This window comes from Thamnophis sirtalis, unplaced genomic scaffold (assembly GCF_051295495.1).
Source record: "Thamnophis sirtalis isolate CommonGarterSnake01/CBP01778 unplaced genomic scaffold, rThaSir2_p1.2 scaffold_1, whole genome shotgun sequence".
In the NCBI taxonomy this organism is placed as follows: Eukaryota; Metazoa; Chordata; class Lepidosauria; order Squamata; family Natricidae; genus Thamnophis; species Thamnophis sirtalis.
The window spans coordinates 72,105,406-72,122,429 of record NW_028261381.1 but is presented as its reverse complement, the minus strand read 5'-3'; the positions used below and the strand labels follow the sequence as shown (position 1 = coordinate 72,122,429).

Sequence of the window (17,024 nt, the reverse complement as noted above, 5' to 3'; positions counted from 1 at the left end):
GACCATAAAATTAATAAAATACTTACTGTTTCAGTACAGGAAAATTTACTGGATATGTGGAAGTTGATGAGATCCTCACCCACAATAATGTACGATACACCATATCCATCATCAGCAACCTGTAGAAAATATATGTAGAATACCTCAGTTCTCTACATGTCCATAACAAACCAGCTCAAGACTATTTTGTTTTTAAAGTCCAGTATAAGATATTCAATAATAGGACATATTTTTATGTTTCAATAAAGACAGGAATCATTTGAAAACAGTTTATCATTCTGGGAAGAATTGAAAGGAATGTCAGGCTAATATACTGTGCATTCTCAAGATGATAGGAACCATTTGCTTTTTAAAAAACTGATATAACCTCAATAATTAAATCACGCACTGTGATTAATCACAATTATTAGTCAAATGTATTTAAGGCAAATGGAACATCAGCCATATTGAATTATAAAGAATTCAAATGATCTAATGAATTTGTTTAGGAAATTCTGTAGGAAATGTATATGAGGAATATAATTTCTTGGGGAAAAGGCAGAAAATTTGGCAAAAATCTATAAATGTTATAGTGATCAGAGAAACTTTTCTGAAAGTTATTTATGGATGGTCCTATTGAGAACTAAAAAAAATCATATAATAAAATTTAATCATCTCCCTATTAATTTTTTTTAACTGTTTAGGTTTAGGTTTATAGGTTTATTGACATTTGTATGCCGCCCACTCCCTAGGGACTCTGGGCGGCTTACAGACAAGACAAAGGGACGTATATAAAAATTAAAATAAGAATACAATTATTAAAATTACACATCATGCATACTGCTTAGAGTGGGGCTGAATACTAATCAACAGCCCCAGGCCTGCCGGAACAGCCAGGTCTTAGTAGCTTTACGGAAGGCTGGAAGAGTAGTAAGGGTCCAGATCTCTACGGGGAGATCGTTCCATAGGGCCGGAGCAGCTACAGAGAAGGCCCTCCCCCGGGGAGCCGCCAATCGATATTGACCGTCCGATGGCACCCGGAGGAGGCCCAATCTGTGTGATCTTATTGGTCTTTGGGAGGTAAATGGCAGGAGGCGGTCTCTCAGGTAGCCAGGTCCTAAACCATGTAGGGCTTTAAAAGTAACGACTAGCACCTTGAAGCGTGTCCGGAGACCAATGGGGAGCCAGTGCAGCTCGCGGAGGATAGGTGTAACGTGGGTGTATCTAGGTTCACCCACTATTGCTCGCGCGGCTGCATTCTGGACCAATTGCAGTCTTCGAACACTCTTCAGGGGCAGCCCCATGTAGAGCGCGTTACAGTAATCCAGTCTTGAGGTGACGAGGGCATAAGTGACCATCTGAAGGGCCTCCCGGTCCAGATAGGGTTGCAACTGGTGCACCAGGCGAACCTGGGCAAAGGCCCCCCTGGTCACAGTTCACAGATGATGTTCTAACGTCAGCTGCGGATTCAGGAGGACACCCAAATTGCAGACCCTCTCTGAGGGGTGTATAATTTCACCCCACAGGCTTAAGAGATGGAATGTCTGGACCATCCTTGGGAGGGAGCATCAATAGCCACTCAGTCTTGTCGGGATTGAGTGCAAGCTTGTTCACTCCTATCCAGACCCTGACAGCCTCCAGGCACTGGCACATCACTTCTACTGCTTCGCTGAGTTGGCACGGGGCGGACAGATACAGTTGAGTATTGTCCACGTATTGGTGATATTTGATCCCGTGCCATAACTGTGATTTTCTCCACACGTGAAGGTATCATATTCGTGATATAACATCAATTTATATCAATTTCTGACATTGTTCTAAAATAAGGAACAGATTTATTTTGTTACTTCTGTCTTTCGTGTGACATGTGGTCTTAAGTTGACATTATACAATAGAAGAGGAATAAGCTATCAAAGCAGCATTTATTTGTTAAAATATGGAGGAGTCACATTTACTACAATGAATCTTAATTTGATTTTTGGTTCTCTGCTACTTTTATTATGATATGGTTAATTTCATAAAATATATAAAAACATTTGAGTAAGATATTCAGTTTGCAGAATCTCTTAGTTGGGGTTTCTTAAATTATACAGTGCATTATTTAAATTTATTTTCATGGATTTTTAATATATTATTGGTTGGGCGGTTAATACATTCATAAAAAAAAGAAACATAACTTTTTCCTTCACTGATCTGTTTCAATTTATAAACAATATTCACTTCTCAGCCTTTCGTTAAACTATACATTGACTGATAGAATTAATAGATTCTGCCCATCTCAAAAATTATAATATGAAAACTAGGGTAATTGCTTAGGTTATAAGAACAACAATTCATCTAATGTTGTTCAATCAGTTTTTTTTTAAATATAACATTTCTGATTAACAACTCATTTAATTGCATTTTTGCTCTTTTCCTTAGATATAAAAGCTTAAGATTCATAAAGTTCATGTTTCCATTGATAAATATTTGAGCATATGTCTGCAGCATTGTATGATAAAAAATGTGGTTGGGCATGAGGTGATCTGTAATACTAGATGTTTACAATAACATATATGCAGACATACAGGTCCAAAGCCTCCACCACTGGACTCCATTCCAGGATTCTTATCCAGATCAATATGTTGTTGAGGTGTTTGACTTGTTGAAAGTCTCCAGGGTTCTGCCAAAACCTGAGAAAGACGATATAAGATATTACTCTTTTCAGCTGCTTACAGGAACAAAAACTACTATTTTGAAATCAAAGAACACGTGCAGCTTGAGTAAGCAAACCATCTGCACTTTTGCCAAAACCTCTCTTATAACAATTTCCCCAAAAGGGATGGAATGTCACTACTGGAAATTTCCCCAGAGCATTAATTGGAATGAATAGTGGAGTTTTCCCATGAATTGTGAATGGAAGATATGTCAATTATGCAATGCATGTTGCTTTCAATTCTCAAAGGCCTGATCAGAGAATATTCTATTTATTATAGCTGGTTTCTCGTGAAATTAGATCATATATTCCAAATTATTTTGGTGATAGTGATGAGAAATTGTTATTAAGAATGGCATAGAGGTGTAAATAAAGCCTGCAAAATGTAATACAAAACATTTTTTTCTGATTTTATTGCATTTTACATACAATTTAGTCTGCTTTCTATTAAAAATAATCCCTGAAATACTTCTGTGGCACAAAAGTTAAAGAAAGCACAACAGTTCAAGGATGGATCATATGTGCAGTATACCACAGAAAAGGTATTAAACCCTGAATCCACCCACCCCCCAATCGAAACACCTAATAGTAACTGTATCTTCTCTGGCATATATGAAAATTGTAGAGGATAGCTGCACAACTTTAGGAAAAGCTGCAGTTTCCTCAACTACATATATGTATCATTCAAACTTCAAGGGTTGTAGGCTAGACTAGGTGGTCAAAAACAATCCCAGAAGACCATGGCAAACTAAATGTTACCAAAATTATAGGAAAGTGACCATATACGCACCAGCTCACTTCCTTTTATTACTTTTCTCTTGCAGTTATGCTTATTCAGGATAAATGTGTAAATTTCGGCAGACTCCTTGGCCTGCTTCTTAGAAAAACCACTTTGTTTCATATAACCCCCCAGGTCTTTCCAAACCATCCCAGTTTGATTCTTAATTTGATTGAATCCAATGCATACCTTCCATTTTTGTATTCAACACTTCTATTTCTATGACTCCAGGCATAAAAAAGCTAAGACCAAATATGGCATAGCACTTGCAAATGATTGTTTCAATAAATTAAGTGTTCATAATGCTGAATGTACACATTTAAAATTTGCAAACACACACACAAACACACACACCTTCTTTAATATACTAAATTCTTAAAATACACTTATTTTCAGTTTTGCAAAGATTTTAAGCCTCGGAAAATTTTCTCAAAATGTTTCAAAGTTTCTAGTTTAAAAGGTTTTCAACTGTTTGAACAACAGATCATTAAAGATACCAACAAAAGTTTTAGGAAGAGAAAAAACCCAAATTATTTACACGTATTATATGGCTACTTACTTCTTTCAGAAAAGGTGATTCAACAGCAAGGTATTTGGAGACCACATAAAGACAGAAAAGGTGACGATCAATGCCAGCACCAGTCATGGCCAGACGATATAAGCACTGATGAGTAGCAGCAGCAGCCTTGAATAGATTACGCTTCTTTTCAGGCTGTAAATTAAAAGGGGGAAACAACACTCTATTTCTGTTTAAATGCTATTAAAATGAAACATCAAATTCTAGAAAAAAGACAAGAGCAGATTCAACTACCAAAGTCCCTTTAGGAACAAACACCTGGAATGTAATATCCCACCCACTGGACTTTCCTCATCTGTACAATTTCCCACTGCACTTGTACTACTTCTAAAAATGATTTTATTTAACGTGGAAATTTATTAAGAAACAAATGGATGGAGAGTAGAAAAGGGAGTTGTTTTATGTGTGTCTGTATGTGTGTGTGTCAAAAGAGGAAGATGTGTGTATCACATTGTTGCATCTGATAGATAATGGGAAGGGAAAGGCAGTTCTAAGTTTTCTGTGTTTGTTTTATTGGCATCCCATCTATTTATATGCAGTGCAAAAAGATGGACTAGAAGACAGATACTGGAATTAAAATTACTGAAACACCAACAATTTCAAATATGCTGATTGAATTACTTTAAAGGCTGAACATGAAGAAACCTTAAATAATATTTTGCTCAAGATGAAAGAAGGCAAGATAAATGCTGATCTGCTGCTCACTATTTTAAAAAGATGTGCAATGCCAATCCAATGCAAATAAAAGGAGAAAAAAATAACATATTTTATCTTCTGAGACGCAAAAATGTACAGAAATGCTATATGGGATAAGGTAATAAATCTAAACAAAATGTTGAAGTGCAGAGATCTGCTGATAACAAAAGTACGTTTTGTCCAAAGTATGATTTCCCCAAGTACAAGCTGTTTACTTATTAGATTTTATCCTGACTTTATTACTTTTTATATTGCTGTGAAATTCAGATCCTCAGAAAGCCTAAACAAAACAAAGACAGCTCTAACTGTGATGTTGGAGAAAAAGTTTGACAATACATGGAACTGTCAAAAGAACAAATCATCCAATACTAAAGGAAGCGAAACCAGACTGCTTGTGGGAAACTCTTAACACTGTACTGAAATTATTCTTAGATATGTTGGACATATGATGGGAAAAAAGTGTAAAATAATTGAAAAAGAGGCCAACAAAAGTCAAGGTAGATAAGTATTATGATTGATGATATAAACGTACAAGGACTCAGAGTTAACAAACAATGCTGCAAAATGATATCTTTCTCACAAAGAGGCAAAAGTGATTGAACAAATGAACAAATCAACTTTTATATTATAAAACTAGCACTCAAACTATGGACACTTCCATATGAAGTTTCTACGATGGTTTGATTATAGCACTAAAACTCTTAATGATATAAATTTATATTTTTTATTACCTAGATCTATTGCAGTGTTGGCAAACCTTTTTGGCACCGAGTGCCGAAACAGGAGCGTGCGCACATGCACGGGGTAGCACCAGAAACTGGAAGAAAAACTTCCAGTTTCCACATGTACGCTGGTCACCTGGTCTTCTGGTTTCTGGCATGCATGTATACATGAAGACTAGCTGGCCAGTGCGCACGTGCCCACTGGAAACCAGAAGCGTGCCAGAGAGCTGCTCTTCTGGTTTTCGGCGCTCCTGCATGCGCGAAGACCAGCCGAACCTGGAAGAGCAATGGGCGACAGCTGGCGTGCCCGCAGAGATGGCTCTGTGTATCACTTCCAGCACGGGTACCATAGGTTTGCCATCACGGATCTATTGTGTCCTACATTTTCTCTGTACTCATTTGAAATCACACATTAATCACAGGAAAATTGTGATTTTATGTCCCTATCATCAATGATTCATAACGGTGAAGATTTAATGGCTTTTACATATTGCTCTGGAAATCTAAACACGTAGTTTAAGTAATATGAAAGATAAAAAGAGTACTTTTACACAGAAAACTTTTTAATAACATGTTCAATAATTGAAAATGAACAGTCGACACTTTGAACTATTAAACTTAATATACCAAACATAAATAGTACTCTTTATGACCACCAGATGGCTTCACCTTTTCCCAGCTACTTAGTTTCAGGAAATTCTGTATATGTACTCACAAATTTAGTGTGCTCTGTTTGGAAAAAACTAACAATGTTTACATAAAATTAAAAGCAGAAATTGCATGGAAAAAAATGTTTTCATGCTAAAGTTTTCCTGACCTCAATCAACTATTTCTCTAAGGGAAAAAAACGTGAAATATTTCCAACTTTATTTTAATATTGTATTGTACAATACAAATGTATTGTATTGTAATGTATAACCCAGGAAAGCAAATCAACTACCTGTTTGTCTTTGAAATTGTGGGCTTAAATAAAAGTAAACTTAGGTAAAAGCAAAGGTAATATTTAGACTTGATTAGTACATTCAACTTACAATTTCATTTGGGTCTTCCATAGCTTGCACAAATTTGCAGGACTGAACAGTACATGAGCGGACGGTTTCTGTTCTGCCTTCTCTAAATAGGCGGGTCATAGATGCTTCGTATGTTAAGCAAAATTTTCCCATGTCCTAAGAAAAATACAAAGTTATTTATATGCAACAGTAAAAACAAGTCACATAGATTATTATTTATTTAGTGTAAAGTGTTGGTACATGAAAGCCAGGAGTCTACTATGTTAGTACAGAGTAGAAGTTTGGCTGCTTAAGATTGCAAGCTTGTTCAATTCACAGTCGCGTGCCATGTACCACAGGGGGTGAACTAGCTCTACACACAGAGCAGTTAATGGCATTCTGCTGGAGCGTCAACATCATCCGGGGCTTTTTCTCTGGTGTTCACCTTGCATTCGGGCTGGTCTGGCGCTGGTTGGTTTCTTGCTTCTGCCGTTAGTCCCACTGAAGTATTACCTATCGATCTACTTGCATTTGCATGCTTTCGAACTGCTAGGTTGGCAGAAGCTGAATCAAGTGAGGGGAGCTTATACCGTCATGCGGTGCTAAGTCTTGAACTGCTGAAATGCAGACAGCCAACCTTCTCTGGTCAACAAATCCAGTGTCTTTAAGTTGCTAAACTACCATGTCTCTTTGACATATGAATATATATCATATTGTCAGTCACATAAATATGAACATCAACTCTTACTTTCAATACAAACACACACCTTTATTCCCATCTCAATTTTCCGAAAGAAATAAAAAAAGAAAGACAGACAGATAGAAAAATAAAGAAAGAAGCTAAGCAGTATATGAGAATAAACTAAGATGTACACTACGTATATAGAGGAGGCAGAAAGGCAACAGAGAGCAAGGTGATAGTACTAGCCTTTGTTCCTGGGTGAGCAACAGTATCTAGGTGCATATGGAGATAAAACCTAATTTCCTCATGGCAGAATCCTATTCAACAATTCTTTTTCTGACTTCAACAGAATTTAATCCCAAATACATTCTAGAATATTTTTCATTTAATTACTTAAATTTCATTTCTGGGTGATTGAAAAAAAAATACTACCGTATTAAAGGGCTTCAGCATGGAAGCTTTAGAAAAGATTGTCAGCTCTCATTAGCTACACTGGAACGTTCATTTTTTTAATCTGGGGAAACTTTTTCTTTTTAAGCAGGAAGTTCAAAAATTCTATCAGGTACTTTATGTTTGCTTGTTTTTTTTTAAAAAAAGATGTCTAAATTAGACTACTTAATAGCTAGTAACTAAGATACTTACCCGATAATGAGCCAGTTGCAAAGCAAGTTGCACAAATGCATCTGGACTAGTTTTGGTTTTCTTCATTAATCCTTTCCCAAATATATCAAAAGGAAAAGAATGAAAATCCACATCATCTGCTAACGGCCTTGCAATGTCGAGAGACTTCTCAATAACTTCTTGGCACTAAATAATAGCAACAAGCATATTATTATTCAGGAAATATTCAGAGATCATATTTTTTTAAACCATTTAATCCTAAATTTATCAGCTTATCCTAAACGAAATCAGCAGAGATCACATTGATCTATTTTAAAAACAAATATAACATTTTCATTGAAAAATGGATAGGTGTCTACTTCAGTCAGTTAAGAAATGTTATAGGGTAGCATCCTGAAGTATACCTGATAACACGGATCTAGAATTGGATATGCACCCACCTCTTCAGAGATTTCCCACTGTAGCTTGGTAGGCATAGGAATGCCTAGAGTAGCCTCCCCTTTGCAGTGTCCATCTTCTGTGTATCCCAATTCAAGACAGTCCGAAAACATGACATTCTGGAGGTGGATAGTATAGATGGTTGGGGGAATGAGAGAAATACTTACAATCATGTTAAACATACTGCTGAAGACCATACAGAGAAAAAAAAATCAAAGTTTCTGATTAAATCTTGCATTTTGATTTAAAACTTCAAATTATCAATGGTAAGGCAAGATGTGTTATGCAAGACAAAAATCTTCTCTCAATGTGCTATGATCCCATATCACACAATAAACTTCCATATTGAGAGAGAGAGAAAGAGAGACAGAGAGACATAAACTATTTGGCAGATTCATGGGATCACGTGCAATATTATCAATGAACTTCAATTACTCTGTTTCTGGCATAGATTTATTATGTGAGGAACATAATATCAATATCTATTTTTATCTATTTTCCTGGCCCTCTTCACTTGCTAGTGTGCAGTATTCAATACTAATCAGAGGCCAAGAATTGCCCTCCTCCTCAGGAAGAAAGCATGCACCCCTGCTGTAATCCATTTGATTTATGATAGGAAACAGCAGTAGAATTTAGGTCATAGTCCTAATGCTTGCATGGTCCATTGCATAGTTCCAACAGGGATCTGAACTTTCTGCAAAGGAAGAATCACATTTGACCCTTGAATGATGGACACTCCAAAAATAGTTCAAGATTTCAAGATTCAAGATTTAATGAATTTGTATGCCGCCCAATCCCGAAGGACTCCGGGCAGCTTACATAAAAACAGTTTTAAAGATACTAAAAGAATTTAAAATACAAAGACAGAACAAGTTAAAAGGACACAACATGCACTCAACCTTAGTGGGGCTGGAACTCAATCAGGGTTAACACGACCAAGGCAAAAGCTAAATTTGAGTTCATTTTATTTAAATTATTAAATTTAATTAATATGAACAATTTCATGGTAATAGAAATGCTCACCTCCCAAAGATGTCCGACAATTGGGGCATCTGCCCAAGAGTGTTCAGTATTCAGGCCTATTTTGCCATTTCTGAACACTATGAGATTAAACGACTTGTCAAACCACCTATGAAAAACAATAATGTCCATATGTTTTATCACCATACTTATCAACTGCAAGAGGATGTATCTATAGACTTGACAAAAAGATTTTAGGTAAAAATATCCGCAGGGAGATGCTATGCCTCATTCTCCACAAACATAGACTAATAAACATTCAGCAAAGAATCGTGCATTATGGGAATGCTGAAGAAAACTAAGGAAAGGACAGAGAATGGAGCAAAACACTGAAAGAACAGTTTCAAATTGAAACTCTTATTTCAATTACTAAAAACAATTTTATAAATCAATGGTTCTTTCACCCAAAACATTTTTTAAAAAAAAAAACAAGATCGATGTCTTTGTCAAAACAATGCTCCAAATTTGGAAGAATAACTATATAGCCTTGATATAGGATACTTCTCCTCAACGCTTTAATAACATATATAGAGAACAGGACAATTACTATAATTTGACTTAAAGAAGACTTTGCTGAAGATATAACATTTAGAATAAAAAAATCCTACAAGGAACTCTCAATAAAGGACAATGTAAAAAAAATGAGTAAGTGATCATGTATTTTTCTGAAATCAACTTTATTAGTAATAAAGATATTAGAGCTTCAGCATTTGTTCTTATACCAGTTTGGAGAAGGATAAATATTTAACCATAAATATTTAACCATCTCGAACAACCACAAGAAACTATTTCAAAAATTTAGCTGTTACTATTGCAAAATAGAAGATCCATTTCTTGATTCAACCTTCAGTAGAAGATTGCATAGGACTCATACTTGATTCCAGTCAAATTGGCACATACTCTATCAATCTTAATTGTTCTTATAAAAGTTAGAGAGGTTGTTACAAAAAAGGGACTTTCTTTTGTGATGGCCATGTGACCACTCTTTTGGCATAAAACTCTTAAAGCTGATAATGCTGATGAGATTAGCATTATTATCGAAAAAAGAAATCAAAACTACCCAGAGATAACGTTACTCCACTTATTCACTGGACTAGCTGGATACCCATGCTTCAGTACGAAACGTGATAAGGCTGGCCGGATGAATCATGCATTGGTCACACCCATATAAGGCAACTGGCAGTTGGAACAGAATTCCTGTCAGGTTAGGAGGGGGAGTAGAACATCTAACTCCTTAGCATCAACACGTGTTAATATAGTACTGTATAGGAAATACTGATGATCTGATGGTCATTTTGAAAAATCCTTTCTTAATGAGTGCCTAGAAGCCAAGAGGAACATACGTGCTGAATTTCAAGTTTGTAGGCTTTACAGTTCTGGAGATTTTTTGATGAATGAGTGGTATTTGGCTTTTATATATACAGATTGGATATCAACCTTAAAACAAATGAATCTATCTTTTACTTAAACTTAGCAGCTAAAAAAAGTAATTGCCCAATGGTGGAAAACTATAGATAATGGAACAATTGAGAGATAAATTAACAAGCCCGCTTCAAATATGTTAGAAAATCTCACAGATAACACTTAAGATAAGGAAATACCAGATGTAGGAATCACAACTTTATCCAATTTGGATGGATTTTATATGTTAACTTGAAAGTGACATATTTTTGGCTGCACTTTAGATATGCAGCAGACCCAAAGCTTAGTGATGCATTTGGTATTGAGCAGGGAATGAAAGAAACATGTGCCATCTACTTTTATTTAACATACTTACTATAAACATAAAGGAATGCTTGTGTTGAAGTTAGAGATATGTTTGTTGGGAATGTGGATACTGTACATGTTTACTTTTATAGGCTGGAGGCAGCAGAATCTGCCACATTGGGACATCACTAGTAGCTAAGGAGAGGAATGGAAGACTTTACTAAATCTAGGGATTAGGAGATGAGGACTAGAGAGAGATGCTATGCTGGGAGAAGAAATGGATAACATGTACCAGCCTTGCTTCATTTGTCCTACTGAATTCTGTTTTGCCCAAAAACTGGAATCCCCAAAACATTCAGTCATGGTGGCACAGTGGTTACAATGAAGTATTTCAGGCTAACTCTGCTGATTGCCAGCAGTTTGATACTGACTGGCTCAAGGTCGACTCAACCTTCCATCCTTCTGAGGTCAGTAAAATGAGGAGCCAGATTATTGGAGGTAATATGCTGACTTTAAACTGCTTAGAGAGGGGTGTGAAGCACTAGGGGCGGTATATAAGTCTAAGAGCTATTACTATTCTAATTTGCATTTCTACCAAACCATGGCTCACCCAAAATGATGTGGGGAAAAATCTTCAGAATACAATGGGTTGTTGCAGTTTCAAAACTATTTTTTCATGTCTCTAGTCATCAAGTTTAGAGAAATACAGTGAATGGTGTTGATGTACACAAAATTTAATGGAGCTAATTTCCTTTTTCTTTTATCTCCCCTCTCCTGTTATATTTCTTTTGCTTACCATTTTTTAATTCTTTTCTGTGCATTGCATAAAGAGGTTATTGCGATAGGTATCTATGTACCGTATTATCGTCTATAACTATACTTTTTGTGGACAAAGCCAACTCTTTAATTAAAAATACAAATATAATATTTCTTTAAATGAAGAAACAGAATCCTGAGCTAACCTTGACTTCTAAAAGGGGCCATTGTTTAATTATTCGGAAAAACACTACAACCAAAAGATATTAAAGCAGTAAGCATTTAACCAAACAGTGTACCATTTGTTCTTTGATTTTCAATGATAGTCAAACCCATGCCTTCAGACAGAATATTTCTTTTCACCTACTAAAAATGGAATATTTATATATACATGAAAAAGATGGAAGAATACCTCTTTCTCAAGCATAATATACCTGTCATAGCATTTGCCATGTAGAAGTGCCTTTGCATATGCATCCATTGATTTAACTGGATCCTCTTCTCTGTAACCTTGAACAGTATCATCCAAAGTAACAAAGAAAGCAGCCTTTTCAATTGCATCCAATGACTGCTTGTTCTTTCCTTTTGCAAAATACGTTTGGCGAGCTTTAGCCCAAGGAATTCTGTCAGACAAATATAAAAACATTGTGTCAAATCACTTGAAGAATCATCCTTATAAAAAGGGTGTAATTTTATACTCAGATTTAAAGTAATGTCTAATGAACTCTGTATGCATTCATGTGTCTGTGTGTGGGTAGACATCTTCAGGTTAGTATCAATTCCTGGACTGCAGTTTTATTGGCAATGTTTTTCAGAGAAGGGATTTACCATTGCATTTTCCCCAGGGCTGAGAGACAGTGACTTGCCTAAGGCAGGACTAGAATTCACAGTCTCCTGATTTCTAGTTTGGTGCCTTAACCACTTCATCAAGCTGGCTCTCTCTAATAAAGAAACAACAAAAATTTCTGCAAATTTCACCAATGCTATGTATGAGAAGAAGAAAAAAACAAGTTGCAGAGCAATGGCATTCTCAAACAAAACATTTATATAAAGCTTCAAATTTTAACCATGCATTTCACCATAATGTTTAAATGCATCTGTGCAAATTAAGAGCTTGCTACATATAATCCTCTGGCTTTCCTTATCTTGTCTCCACAATCCCCTATTTATTTATTTAGTGTACGGCACATCATTAACATTTCACCCAGACTAGTAAAACACAATAAAATATACTGTTAAAAAGATCTATGTTCAAATACTAATGTCTAGGCCATCTAACCATTAACACACAGCATTGCTTATATTTTAAAAAAATCAGATACTGGACCACTGGACCGGAATATGCCCTCAGCTTTTACCCCATCATGATGTGATCTATAGTTTGATGTAGGATCCCGCAGTCATTTATACAGAAAATCTCACCATGTGAGATGTGAATCCTATTCAGGATTGTCCACCCTGGATAACATGACAGAGTGAACTAAACGACCGTTGACTTACCTGAACAGTCCTTCTATGTGCGCTGCGAGGGGAATCCAAGCATGGGTTAACTTTGTCCATTAGCCTTGAGACTGAGTTATGCAAATTGCTGGTCACGCCTCCTGTGACTGGACTGGTTCAGTTTTGCACGAAGGATCAGCCGACTTGAGAGAAGCAAAATAAGTCTAGAAGTCAAGGTAAGTCAGAATGTCATAGGAAAAAAAGGAAGTCCAGGCCCAGAACAGCCGAAGCCGAGGGGTTTGGATTCCCCTCGCAGCGCACATAGAAGGACCTTTCAGGTAAGTCAACGGTCGTTCTCCTGTGCGCTGCTTGGGGAATCCAAGCATGGGACATGCCAAAGCAATAGACTTCAGGGGAGGGAGCAAGGCTGGTCTGGTGCTGTAGCCGAAGAAGCTACCCTTTGCAGCATGCGCCGTCCAATGGATGCCTCAGCTGAGGCATAAACGTCCACCTTGTAGTGACGGATAAAGGGTGACGGCGATGACCAGGTCGCTGCCCTGCAGATGTCCTCCAGCGAGGCTTGCGTTGCCCAGCCCGCCGTCGTGGCCAAACTCCTGGTAGACTGGGGAGTGATGCAACTGGGAACCGGTCAGGACTGACAGTCGTAGGCTAGGGCAATACACGCCTTCAACCAGCGGCCGATGGTATGCAATGATGCCTTTTGGCCCATGGTGGCAGGTTGGAAAGACACAAACAGGGCCTCCGTCCTTCTGAACGACGCTATGCATTGCACATAGCGGCAAAGTGGACGACGAACGTCGACATGATGCCAATGCCGTTCTCGGGGATGAGATGGCCATGGACAGCAATCCGGGAGAGTGATCTCTTGTGACCTGTGGAACCACAAGTTGACTTTTGGAAGAAAGGTTGAATCCAAACGTACTATGACCCTGCTCGGATGGAAAATACAGAGGTCATCCTGGACGGAGAGCACTGCCAACTCGGACACACGCCTGGCCGATGTGATGGCTACTAAAAAGATAGTCTTAAGGGTCAGTAACCTGAGGGAGATGGTCTGAATAGGTTCGAATGGAGCCGCCGTAAGGGCATTGAGTACTAGGGAGAGGTCCCAGGTTGGGTAGCGATGAACCATAGGCGGACTAAGGTTCGCCGCTCCCTTCATGAAGGCCCACACCCCTGGGTGTCGAGATAGGGGTGGTCCCGCCCACCGCCAATCACTGTAGACAGAGCCGCAATTTGACGGCGGGGGGTGTTAGGTGTTAGCCCTTTGTCCATGCCCATCTGTAGGAAGTCCAGTACCTGTGGTATGGTTGCCCCGGTTGGGTCCGCACCTGTTGCTCAACACCATCTGCAGAAGGCACGCCAGGTAGCCTCATAGATGTGAGTTGTTGACGAGCGGCGAGCGGCCTGGATCATGGAGATGACCTTATCAGAGAAATGCTGATTCAGGATCGCCCGCTCACGTGCCACATGGCTAACTGTAACAGCTGTGGATTCGGGTGGACAAGGGCTCTTTGCAAGAGGGATATCCGGCCGTCCGGAATTCTCCATGGACATGAGATGGACAGATGGACGAGGTCCGCATATCGGGGTGCCGTGGCCGCATCGGTGCGACCAGCAGCACCTCAGCCTGTTCTGCCAGAATATTCTGGATGACCAGCGGAACAATTGGCAGAAAGGCATAAAGGAGGCCCTCCGACCAAGGGCTGCGGAGGGTGTCGGTGCCTTCCGCCCCTGGTACCTGGTATAAAATCGCGGCAGGTGTCGGGTTGAGCGAACAGGTCCACCTTGGGGTTAACCTAAGTGGCGGAACAGGTTCTCGGAACAGGGCTGGGTGCAAGCCCCACTCTGCCTGATCCACCGTGGCCCTGCTCAACCAGTCTGCTTGGATGTTCGCAGTGCCCGAATGTGTTCTGCTTGGACTGACAATAGATAGTTTTCCGCCCAGTGGTGCAGACGTTCTGCTTCCATCATCAGGGATTTGGACCTCGTGCCCCCTTGGTGGTTGATATGCACCTTGGAGACCACGTTGTCGGTGAGTATTAACACATGGTTGGATCAGAGGGCTAGGCAGAGAGCCCGTAGCTTCAGCCAATTGACCCTGCGCCACTCGGTCCAGGGCATGGGCCCCCCACCCGAATTGGCTCACATCCGTTGTAACTACAATCCACTCCGGTTCCTTGAAGAGGGATCCCTTGAGGATGCGGGATGACATCCACCAACGGAGCGACAGGGACACCTTGGTCGGTAAGCGAACCCTGGCCTGAGAGTGACTGGTGTGAGCCCTTTGGAATGGGAAGAGATACCACTGCAGTGGTTGTGCGTGGAACCTTGCCCAAGGAACAGCATCTATGCAAGATATAATCTTCCCTAGAAGTTGGGACAATACTGCAAGGGAAGGTGACCTCTGCTTGAGCACTTGACTCACCAGAGATTGCAGGCTCTGCTGTCTCTCCCTCAAGAGAGAGAGACCACATAAGTCTCCAAGTTGATAATTGTCCCAAGATGTAGCAGGAACCTGGTCGAGTGCAGGTGGCTCTTTGGAAAGTTCAGCACGAATCCGTGATCCTGTAGGGCATCGATCATCAGCTATGTCGCAATAAGCCTGATTCCACTAAGACGATAAGATTAAGATGTCGTCGAGATAACAATTGGCTCTTATGGCAACCGACCTCAGCGAGGCTGCGACCACCGCTAGCAGTTTGGTGAAGGTCCACGGGGCTGATGATGGGCCGAATGGTAAGGCACGGTACTGGAAATGATGCCCCGTGAAGTGGAAGCACAGAAACCTTCGATGGGCCGGATGTATTGGAACGTGCAAGTAGGCCTCCTTGATGTCGATGGAGGTCAGGAGATCGCCTTGGCGAATGCTCACCAGAATACTATTGAGTGATTGCATTTTGAATTTTTGGTACTTTATGTAGAAATTGAGCCGTTTCAAGTCTAGGATGGCCCGCCATCATCCTGAGGTCTTGGGAATAGAATGGAAAAGAAACCTAGACCCTCCTGCCCCCTTGGAACCTGTTCAATTGCTCTGATGGAAATGAGATGCTGGATTTCCGTGTCCATCAGGCGCTGCTTTACCTGGCACCTGGGCACCGGGCATTTGATGAAACGTCTTGGGGGAATGGCCAGGAACTCCAGAGTGAGGCCCAGCCTCACGGTCTGAAGAGCCCAGGCATCTGAGGTTGTGGTTTCCCATTGGTGGACAAAGGTGGTTAAGTGTCCGCCAATAGGGCCACCCTCTAGCAAGTCACCGGTACTTACGAAAGGGCCGCCGGGCCTAGGCTTGCTGTTGGTGATGGTTTCTACCTCTGTCCCTAGTATTGGCTCTGTCCTGAAACCTGTCCTGGGACTGAGAAAAGGATCTATTAGATAGAGGGGTGTAGGGGAGGGAGGAGTACCCCGTCTCCCCAATACGAAAGGGCTGCCTTTGAGGATATGGTTGTTGCCTCGATCCGTGCGCTTAGCAGTCGAAGGAAGTACCTTTCGCTTGTCCCTCATTTCAATCAGTATAGGATCCAGTGCTGCTCCGAATAGGGAACTGCCCTTGAAGGGGGTGGAGGCAAAGCGCCATTTGGATTGTACGTCTCCCTGCCAATGGCGTAGCCATAACAGGCGACAAGACACTATGTTGGAAGCCACAGCTCAGGACGTGAACTTGGCCGCATTGAGCATGGCATCCGAAGAGAATTCTAAGGCCACCACTAGTTTGACTACATCCTTATGAAGGCACAAGTCCTCTGGACCTAACCTCTCCTGTAGTTGTCTTAACCAAACTAAAGAAGTTCTATTGAAGAACGAGGCCACCGTAGCGGCACGTAATGCCCAGGCAGCCACCTGGTGCATTTTGCGAATAACGAGTCTGCCTTGCGGTCCTCAGCCTTCAATCCCTCCGAAATC

General features: G+C 40.0%; 1 protein-coding gene across 3 annotated transcripts in view; it reads right to left on the bottom strand.

The window, feature by feature from the left end:
- The window catches only part of CPT1A (carnitine palmitoyltransferase 1A), a 56,043-nt gene that overhangs the window by 4,053 nt on the left and 34,966 nt on the right, over positions 1-17,024 (bottom strand). For all 3 annotated transcript variants that reach the window (XM_087715895.1, XM_087715892.1, XM_087715887.1), the window contains 8 exons: positions 12,095-12,283; positions 9,201-9,306; positions 8,180-8,296; positions 7,761-7,925; positions 6,479-6,613; positions 4,012-4,164; positions 2,547-2,651; positions 27-119 (listed from right to left, as the gene is read on the bottom strand). In XM_087715895.1, coding sequence (XP_087572021.1) covers positions 27-119; positions 2,547-2,651; positions 4,012-4,164; positions 6,479-6,613; positions 7,761-7,925; positions 8,180-8,296; positions 9,201-9,306; positions 12,095-12,283 — 1,063 coding nt within the window. The remainder of the gene's footprint in view (positions 1-26; positions 120-2,546; positions 2,652-4,011; positions 4,165-6,478; positions 6,614-7,760; positions 7,926-8,179; positions 8,297-9,200; positions 9,307-12,094; positions 12,284-17,024) is intronic.